Source organism: Sphaeramia orbicularis, chromosome 21 (assembly GCF_902148855.1).
Source record: "Sphaeramia orbicularis chromosome 21, fSphaOr1.1, whole genome shotgun sequence".
Classification (NCBI taxonomy): Eukaryota; Metazoa; Chordata; class Actinopteri; order Kurtiformes; family Apogonidae; genus Sphaeramia; species Sphaeramia orbicularis.
In genome coordinates this window covers 45,608,154-45,618,451 of record NC_043977.1, presented here as the reverse complement: position 1 = coordinate 45,618,451, position 10,298 = coordinate 45,608,154, and the positions used below count along the sequence as shown (strand labels likewise).

The window sequence follows — 10,298 nt, the reverse complement described above, 5'->3', positions numbered from 1 at the left end:
GTCCCAATATTTTTGTCCATATAGTTTATAAATATTATTGTAAACTGTGTAAATATCATTGCATTTCATTGGCTAGTTTGGTTTAAATTGTTATCTTTGCTTCCGAAATGCCTCAGAGATGGTTTTTACTTAATGACTACTACTACTACTACTACTACTACTACTACTAATAATAATAATCTACTTTCTTAACATCTCATATAGGAAGAAAAATCTTCCATTAAACTTTAAGGAAATATTGATGTTTATAAACTATATGGACAAAGATACTGGGACACATCATGGTTCCAGTTCATAAGATGTCCTATTCATCAATATTAATAATATAATGTCTATCCCAATATAAAACTATATTATGAAATTTGTCATTATTGTTTTGTATCCAAGACCAGTGTTAGAAAAGAAACACCTGAATTCAACGTGTCCACATACTTTTGTCCATATAGTGTATGACTCAGTTATGCTATGAGGCTAATGATATGTTGCCCCCCCCCCAATCAACAAGTACTCTAGAGACTGAAACATAACATCTCATTGCATAGGCAAACACTTCACCTGTAGCAATTAAATGCCCCAAACAGATGTGTAAAGAATGCACTGGCATCGTCCAGGGTCAACACTGTTTTAAGTTCATACTGCACAGCAACATCAGAACCACTGCCGATGATAAGACAGGGTCCACTGGAGGGGTGATGGTCCGAGGGCTGGATACGGTCTTGTCTGGTCTCCATGGATACAAGAGGAGGGGTGGGGTTGAGTTCTTATCAAAGAGTTCAGTTTGGGTGGGGGTGTAGGGTGAGGGGGGGGGTTAAGCCAGTCTCAAAGTGTGTCCACGTGGTTCAGGTTATTGGATCTGTTGTGGATCTCTTCTAGGAAGTTTTCCAGCTGCTCGATCAGAACGCGCTTCTTAAACCTTTAAGGGGAAAAAAAAAACAAAAGAACGGATGATGTGATTGGTATTTTAAACATGTTAAAGCACAGGTGACAAACATATGGCCTGTGGGCCAAAACCGGCCCCACCAAATGGTCTAATCCAGCCCGTGGGATGAATGTCTGAAATGAAAAAATGACACTGAAGATATTAACTATGAGTGTGAAAATTCATATGATCTAAAGTGGGTCAGACCAGTAAGATACTACCATAATAACCTATAAATAATGACAACTCCAAATTTTCTCTTTGTGTCTTTAGTCAAGATCAAAGTCAAGTTTATTTCTATAGCACATTTACAATACCGTAAAGTGCCCAAAGTGCTGTACAAAGAGAGATAAAAAATACAAGATATGATAAAACTAGTAAAAATATGTAGCTATTTTCACTGCAAAAATCTAAATCTTGCCAAGTGTACTTTTCTCATTTCTAGTCAAAATATCTCATTACACTTAAAATATGACATATTCACCAAAAGAGTAACTTTTCAGTGAGATATAAGAACTTATTTTTAGACAATAGATCTTGAAAATCTTATGTCAAGAAATCTTACCAAGATAATTTTCACTTGTTCCATTGGCAGATTTTTTTGCTTGAATTAAGCAAAAAAAAAAAATAAAAAAAAAATCTGCCAATGGAACAAGTGAAAATTATCTTGGCAAGATTTCTTGACATAAGATTTTCCAGATCTATTGTCTAAAAAGAAGTTCTTATATCTAACTGAAAAGTTACTCTTTTGGTGAATATATCTTCGTTTAAGTGTGATGAGATATTTTGACTAGAAATGAGAAAAATACACTTGGTAAGATTTTGATTTTGCAGAGTAAGACAAGATATACCAAAACTGATAAAACAGATAAACAATAATAGGATAAATAGTATCTAAAAACACAACCACAAGATAAAACAAAAGTCACATACTTGTATTAACAGTGTTTAAATAGTCTGTCAAAAGGAAAATTCCATAAAAAAGTTGACATTTACAAACTGTCCTTTCACACAAATAGTGAATAACCTGAAATGTCTTAAGAGAGGTAAGTGCAATTTTAACAATATTCTGCATCAGTTTATCATTTACATGTGCATTATTATAACTTACAGATGACAGTGGATCTACAAATATACACGACATTTAGTAACAGGCAGAATATTATTGAAATGTTTTGTGTATTTGTAGATTCACGGATCTGTAAGTTGTAATAATGCACATGGGTCCGATTAAGTGAAAGTGAACATCAACATGAAAAAGTAAATTTGCAAACATCATTTATCAAGTGGGCTCTTTTTTTAGCTAAAGATCTCTATTTAATGGAACTCTTATCCTTTTTAAAATTCCAATTGTAGAAAAAACTTACAACTGATTTTATCGATTGTACTTTTTTACACCATAGCCATAGCTCGAATTTGACGCTAAAATTATATTTAAAAAAATGTGAAAATGTATTCAGTCTGTTGATTATAGAGATGATTGTTAAGTTTCAAGTATTAGATTTTCATTATTTTGTGAAAATTATTGATATTTATGAATTTGAACATTTACCAGTAATCACAAAAATACCAACTTTTAATTTTCCAGTTACTTATAATTCAGATATTTGAGTGAAACTTTCAGAAAGTAATGATCTTTTGATACATTTTGGGTGATGCATACAATGGTAAAGAGTTGTTCACGTTACCACATTCTCATGTCAATAAAACAGAGAATTTTCAATATTTTATTCCAAAATTTATTTTCAGCGTAGTTGATCATAATATCTAAAAGGTTTTGTCCTACTTGATATTAGTTTGTCGAGAATCACGTTTTGAATGTTTGCATAAAGCTTAAAAAATTTGTCAGTTTCAAGTCCACATGTTACTGAGCAGTAATTTGACATTTTTCACCTAAAAATTTTATCTCCCCAAATTGTGTAATACATAATGTTTAAGTGCTTATAAATACCTACTCAAATATGTATAATACATGCATATAAGTTACATGCTTACATGACAGAGACTGTTGAACACCAAATGTGTCCACGTGTTACCGCTTGATCTGACCCACATATAAATGATAAACTGATGCAGAATATTGTTAATATTGCACTTAAGAAATTTCAGGTTGTTCATGTTATTCAGATTTTTAAGGAAACTTTGTAGATGTAAACACTTTCATTCATTATTCATTCATTATCTGAACCTGCTTTATCCTCACTAGGGTCACGGGGGTCGCTTGGAGCCTATCCCAGCTACTTACGGGCGAAGGTGGGGTACACCCTGGACATTTTGCCAGTTCATCGCAGGGCTGACAAACACTTTTATAATGTAATTTTACTTTTTTCACTGCTCTTATTTTACTCGCCCGGCCCCTTTGAGATCACACTGGGCTGAATGTGGCTCCTGGACTAAAATGACTTTGACAGCCCTGCATTAAAGTGACACACGGTAAGAGTGATGAGGAGGGGGGATGTGCGGTGTACCTGGCGGCCTCTTTGATGATGTTTTGGAGGAAGATGAGCCGGGTTTCTAGAGTGCCCTGGATCTGCTTTAGGAAGTGGAAGATTTTCTCGTAGTCTGAAACGGTGCAAACAGAACAAAGGTTCACTGACAAACTCCAGCAAGATCAAGAAAAAACTACAGAAATAAGCTTAAGATCCCTTCTAGAGATTCACTTCTATAGGGGGTGTTCCATAACAGCTCACCTACACCTCCTTGTTCATGTTATCAACACTTTAGGCATCGGAGCGTTTCTTTTTTTTTTTTTTTTTTTTTTTTTTTTTAATATTCAATTTTTACATCAAGATTTCAAAAAGCTGTCTGTTTCATTCAGTTATGTTGCTTGTTGCAATATTGTGACTTTAGTGCTTTAAGGGTTAATTATATTGTAGTTTCTTAAACATTGGAATGAAAAATTCTTCTCTTGAGTCTTCAATCTGCCCTTAAATAACTTAACGTCATGATACTCATTTTGTATATTACATATTGTGTGTGTATTTCTCGATTATTTGGGTGATTCTCTTTATTATTTTATTCATTTTGTTGATTCAATACTTACACTTACACAGACATAAAAAATGCTTTGGTGTGTGAATTCATTTTCAGTAAAAATATGTCTTGAGCTGAAAACATTTTGGCACCACTATCTTAAGTTTATGGGGTCTTTCCAAGCTAACTTTCATCCTTAGTGTATTTGAAGTATCACCAATGATGTACTTTTCAGTCAATTGGGTTCCAATTTATGCTGAATATCCAAAAAAAAAAAAAAACTAGGACAAAGGAATAAAAGTATTTGAAAGACTTCATGCAAATAGATGTGACTGAAATAAATTCACTTAATAATACCTTACATTAAACCCTAAAGATCCAGAACTTCTGTATCAAATTCTAAATGATTTTTTCCTCTAAATGAAATTGTTCTTAAGTAATTCATCACCACTTATCCTCTGCATTTTTCAGTGTAAATCAGGTATTTTCTTATATTTAATTCCCTGATGATGTAGATGTTCATAAAACCTCAGAGTAAATTTAATGGTTATACCAAAACTGAGAAACATGAAGAAAAGTGACTTTTAAAGCAAAATATATCATTAACTAAACATAAAAACAAGCATCGACAACTGTCATTTATCAAACTCAATGGATTTTACTGGTGAATGAATGCTATAGAAGAAGACGGTTTTTCCACGGTAACTACGGGGCTTCTGAATGTCTAAATGGGTCATATCTGATGACCATGAAAAGATGACAAACTGCATTTTACACCAATTATTTACATGTATTGATAGAATTAGTCAATCAACAGGTATTAAACATTTTAGATCAGTAGATGGTTTTAATCACTTGTGGTTGTTTGGGTCTTAGCGAGTAAAAAAACCCCAAAACACCCTTAACAGCGCAATTTTAAGCCTCAGTCATGATTTCTATTTTAGAACATTGCCACTATGAAACAATCTGAAAATAACTTCCTATACTTCACACTTCATGGAAATGATCTGTCCACCAGCTTTTAGTTTCTTGAAACCAAACATAGATTCTTTGTTGTCTTAATAGTTGTTCCAAATAAGCAAAATTGTAATATCTAGCAGGTATTTGGTCATGGAATAAAAAAAAAAAAAAAAAAAAAAAAAAAACAGACTAAAAGTAGATCTGTTAGCTAAAAAAACACTTGTTGCCTGTGGATTTGTATAATTATTAAAATTTCAATTGAAAATGTTCCTTTGTTTAAGAGAAAGTATTCAGTTGGTAAAATTGTTGTGTAACTTATTCCTTTAAATTTTTGTTAAAAGACAAAATGTTTATTTACAGGAAAGTTTTCAATTGTCTTACGACATTTTCATTATTGACTCTTTTTTTGTTAGATGAAAATATGTTATTCTTCAATTCGTCTAATGGATAATAAACTGCATTGTTTTTTTTTTTTAGTGCTTTATAACATCAAACTCAGCTCCACATACACCTGCTCCTTCTATTTCCATGTTCTATTATTACGTACGTCTGCCAGGTTTCCTGATTTCCTTTGTGATGAGTGCTCTCAGCTCGTTGTTGACCTTCACTGTTTCGTTGTGAATGTGCTTCTTCAGCGCTGCCGGTGTTAGGTAGCGCGCCGGTTGGTCGTCCACCAGCACCATCTCCGCTCCAGCCTCGTTATCCAGCAGCACGTCGCCCGTCTGGTGTCGCCCATTCTCCTCTTCCTCCTCTCTGAGTTGGATGTCTTGTGGATCTGCCACCATGTGGTGATTCTCCTGGAGGTCAGCAGGTCCTGACAGGTGATCCGGCTCCGAGTCTGAGCCCCTGTCCGGGCTGCAGTGGTTCTCGTTCAGGTGGTTGATGATCAAGTCTGGTTCAGACATCCCATCATTCATGTCTGCGTCTGCGGATTCAGATGTGATGTTGGTTTTATTTCATCTTAGAATCAGAAACAACCCCCATGATACAAATCAGGTGATGATAATAGCCTTACTCATACGACATCTTTAATGTACATCACAGGTGTCAAACATACGGCCTGGGGGCCAAAACCAGCCTGCCAAAGGGTCTAATCAGGCCCCTGGGGTGAATTTTTAAAATGCAAAAATTACACAGAAGATATTAACAATCAAGGATGTCAAAATAATTCTAGTTCAGGTTCCACATACAGACCAATGTGATCTCAAGTGCATCAGATCAGTAAAATACTATCACAATAATCTTTAAATATTGACAGCTCCAAATTTTTTTTTGTCTTCGTTCTACAGTAAAAAAATAAAATTACATGCAAATGTTTATATTTACAAACTATTCTTTCACAAAAGTGTGAATAACCTGAACAAATACAAACTACATAAACTCTTAAGAGAAGTAAGTGTACTTTTAACAATATTTTGCCTGTTACTAAATGTCTTTTGTAGATCCACTGTGATCTATCAGTTGTAATGTTAGGTTGTTCATGTTATTCGCATTTTTAAGGAAACTTTGGAGATGTTAACATTTTCATAATGTAATTTTACTTCTTTCACTGACATTATTTTACTGATCTGGCCCATTTGAGATCATATTGGGCTGAATGTGGAACCTGAACTAAAATGAGTTTGACACCTTCAATGTACAGGGTGTCCATAAAGTCTTTACAATTTACAACATTTATAACAAACGCAATTGCTGAGATATGTTAATTACATTTGTTCTATGTACTCAGTGGTTATCACAGTTTTTAATCGCATTGTGGGATCATGTGGAATCCAATCATTGGTACATTTTTCTTCAATGATAGATCAACTGGAGCAAAAGTTTACATTGACCTTTGGACTGAATATGTGTCACCACAACTGGATGACCTTCAACCAATCATCCTTTTTCAGGTGGATGGTGCACCACCACATTGGGGACTGCATGTTGGTGGGTTCTAAATCAAACATTTCCAGACCGGTGGATTGGAAGGGATGGTCCAATTCCCTGGACACCCAATTCACCAGATACTGCCCTGGATTTGTTTCTATGGGGTTATGTTAAAAATATCTTGTATGGAACAAAGATGTGGGACATCAACAACCTGAAGGAAAAGATCACTGATGTCACTGATACCACTGATGAGGCTATGACACAGCCAACATAGAAACAAATTCAGTACCATCTGGATGTGCTTGGTACAACTAATGGTGTCCATATAGATTTGGATTTTTTTTAAATCTACTTTTCATTTTGTAATAATTTCCACAGATTTGTCTAGTTATTTGCTTTTGTAATAAATGAGTTAAATTGTAAAGAGACTTTATGAACACCCTTCACCACATGCTTTGATAAAGTGAGAGACAGCAGAGAACCAAAATAACAGTTTGATAAATACAAAAAGAGAGGGAAGATGGCAAAAACAGTAAAAAAAAACAACAACAGTAAATAGAATATACAAATCAAATAAAAACAATAAAAAAATGTGGCAAAAGACAGGAATATCAAAAAACCCAAAACACTGAGGTGCATTATGGGAAGTGAAGAAAGATCAGGAAGTCCCTCTTTATGATACAGAAATAAGGATTAATGTACTATACTGGTGTGAAGAAGAAAAACTTCCTTTCCTATTTATTATATATTTCAGTGAACCATTACATATTTAAACAAATGGGAGGAAAAAAACACACCTGGAAATGTTAGCAATGACATAATTTACATTTTTTTCCACTAGAGGGTTGAACCTCACAATGTCTGTCAGTGTACCTTCCAGTCTTACCTATCATGGGTCGGGGGCTAGCAGGCGGGGTCACAGGTGGGGTGTAGGCTCTGCCCAGGCGGAGCAGCGGTGACATGCAGCGGCGTCTTTTGGGCCCCCCACCTGGCATGTTGCTGTTGTCCGCTGGCCTCTTACCCTTGTTCTGAGGACCAGTAACGAACTCATCGGCCTCGTCAATCATCATGCCCTGGAAGACGAACAAAATTGAGATGGTGAAGAGGGTGGGGTTTCTCAAATAGAGAGTGTACAAATTAAAAACAAATCATCTTTACTCAATTTTACTGTTAACGTTGAATGGAACCATTCTGTAGCAAATAATGTCACCAAATTAGTCACTAAAACAGACAATACTATCATATATGGTAATTAGTGGTCACAGGTAACTAAATTATCAATACATAATAATCATATAAATATCAGGATTCATGAGTTTGTTTGGAGACGTGTGAATCTGATGATGCACAACATCGAGCCCATTTACATTCATGCCAATACTCCGATCATTATCCCATTACTGTGGAGTTATCAGATTATTCAAGTGATCATGTAAACAGGATGATCTGATAGGCTTTATCCAATAACAGCAGTAATCTGACAATGAGAAATCAGATTAACCCACCTGGATTTCTCCTCTATACTCCGATGTCTTCCTGCATGTATACAGGTTAATCTGATTAATTTTGTTCTTTTATGTCTGTGCAAGTGTAAAAACAATTAAAATCGTAGAAGATGGAAGTTACGAAGTTAAACGTGAGAGGAAGAGAATAACAGGAAGTTTAAGTCTACCATCAGTACACATATACATACTCTGAAAGAAATCCGATAATAGACTGGAGCGTCTAGTAGGGGTGTAAGAAAATATCGGTTCAGCAATATATTGCATATATAGCAATATAATATATTTCATTTCATGATACTGTATCAATATTAAAAGTACTGTACTGATATTTTAGGCATTTATTCAAATGCAGACATGATGGAGATTCATTATTGTTCTTCTTATTTGTTTATATTTTTTGGGAATCCTGCAAGCTCTTTTATTAATATATTAACATGAGTATTTTGCTCTGTTTGTATACTAAAAAAAAGTACTATTGTGATATTGAAGGTCATGCATGTAGTTTTTTGAAATTGATAACACTGTCCACTATGCATTCTTTTGAGAACTAATAGAATATGAACATTTAAGCGGGATCTTAAACTGTAATGTCTGTAAAACCTAATTTTGTTTATTTATTTTTTTTTGCATGTGTTCTTTGTACTGGTAAAGCCGGATGTTAAAACTTTATTTATCCAAATGCTGCACTTTAAGTTTTTACAGAGGAAAGTTTTGTGATATGGCATTAAATTCTGTTCTCATCAAATAAAAATGTGTTTAATATTTGTGCACATTTCTACCGTAATTACGTTTTTCCAGGAAATAATCTTTTAAGAGAAAAAAACAAGCAAACAAAAAAATATCGCTTTGTTGACAGTATTGCGATATATCATATCGTAATCCGAGTATCGTGATTTATACTGTATTGCCAGATTCTTGCCAATACACACCCCTAATGTCTAAACCTGGGTTTTTCCCGATTATCATGTTTCTTAAGTGCATGTAAACACATCAGATCTGATTATTACAATTATCTGATAACTCCCGGTTATTGGATTTTTATGGTCATGTAAACGGGCTCCATGAGAGGGTAAGAGGTGGAAAGCAGAAAGGATGAAATGAGGAAAGTCCATACTGTGCTCCTTTAAAGGATATTATGAGACAAAGATATAAATAGAACATTACTCCATATGTTGAATGTGATCCTTATGTTGCGCAAAAGAGCAATTTCACCTGACATTTAAGTTGTTGCAGCAGTAGATCTGAGCAGCTGCCCTGTCCTCCAGACCTGCCTCGACTCAGGAATACTAATCAAAGAATACGACTTCTGTGGAAGCCATGAGGTTCATAACCAAAGTACAAAGACGCTCCGCAGTGGGAGACACCTTCTGATGGTTGTTTACTTAATGCTACAACGTTAACCACTCTCTAAAGGTCTGCTTAAACACCACTTAATATGTGGATCATTTCAAAAGAAGAGGAAGTGACTGCAGCTCATTTCAAAGGCTTTGCAGTTTCAGCATTAAGCCCTGCTCATGTTGGACTAGTGAAACTTGGTGATTTATGCCAGTTTTCTACCAATGGCATCGGCTCAACTTGCCTCAACTTGACTTGGATTTGTTTTGGCACCAACATGTTGCATTTGCACTGCTGGTGTAGTGCTTCCTCTGCACAGCTGGTTGTCATAGCGACACAACGTAAATTATTGTAATGTTTTCAGCATGACTGCACTTACCAGCGAGGCAACAATGAAGGGCAAATGTTAAGAATGTAAGTTAGTTCCTCAGCTGGAAACACCGTCAACCTCCATCTGATAGCAGGTGGGTGGAAGAGCTGTTACTGTCCATTAGACTTGAAAAGCTTAGATTTTCCCTCAATGGCTCTTTAAAGTCGCTTGAAAAACCTTGGAGACCTCTCTTCAATTATATTGAAACCTTGACATCTCTGTTTGACACCCCCCCCTTTTTTTTATTTTAGGCACTTTTTTCTAATTAGACAATTGTTGTATCTATTGTTCTTTACTGATTACATATCAGTATTGGATTTACATTAAGAATTGTCTTCTTTTGGTTTAGGGTGGGATTGTGGGA

General features: G+C 35.0%; 1 protein-coding gene across 1 annotated transcript in view; it reads right to left on the bottom strand.

Moving 5' to 3' along the window:
• Positions 1-182: 182 nt before the first annotated feature.
• The window catches only part of ints6 (integrator complex subunit 6), a 41,062-nt gene continuing 30,946 nt past the window's right edge, over positions 183-10,298 (bottom strand). Inside the window, exons 15-18 of the mRNA XM_030125707.1 lie at positions 7,611-7,797; positions 5,400-5,777; positions 3,388-3,481; positions 183-913 (exon numbers count right to left, since the gene is read on the bottom strand). Coding sequence (XP_029981567.1) covers positions 820-913; positions 3,388-3,481; positions 5,400-5,777; positions 7,611-7,797 — 753 coding nt within the window. The 3' untranslated portion in view covers positions 183-819. The remainder of the gene's footprint in view (positions 914-3,387; positions 3,482-5,399; positions 5,778-7,610; positions 7,798-10,298) is intronic.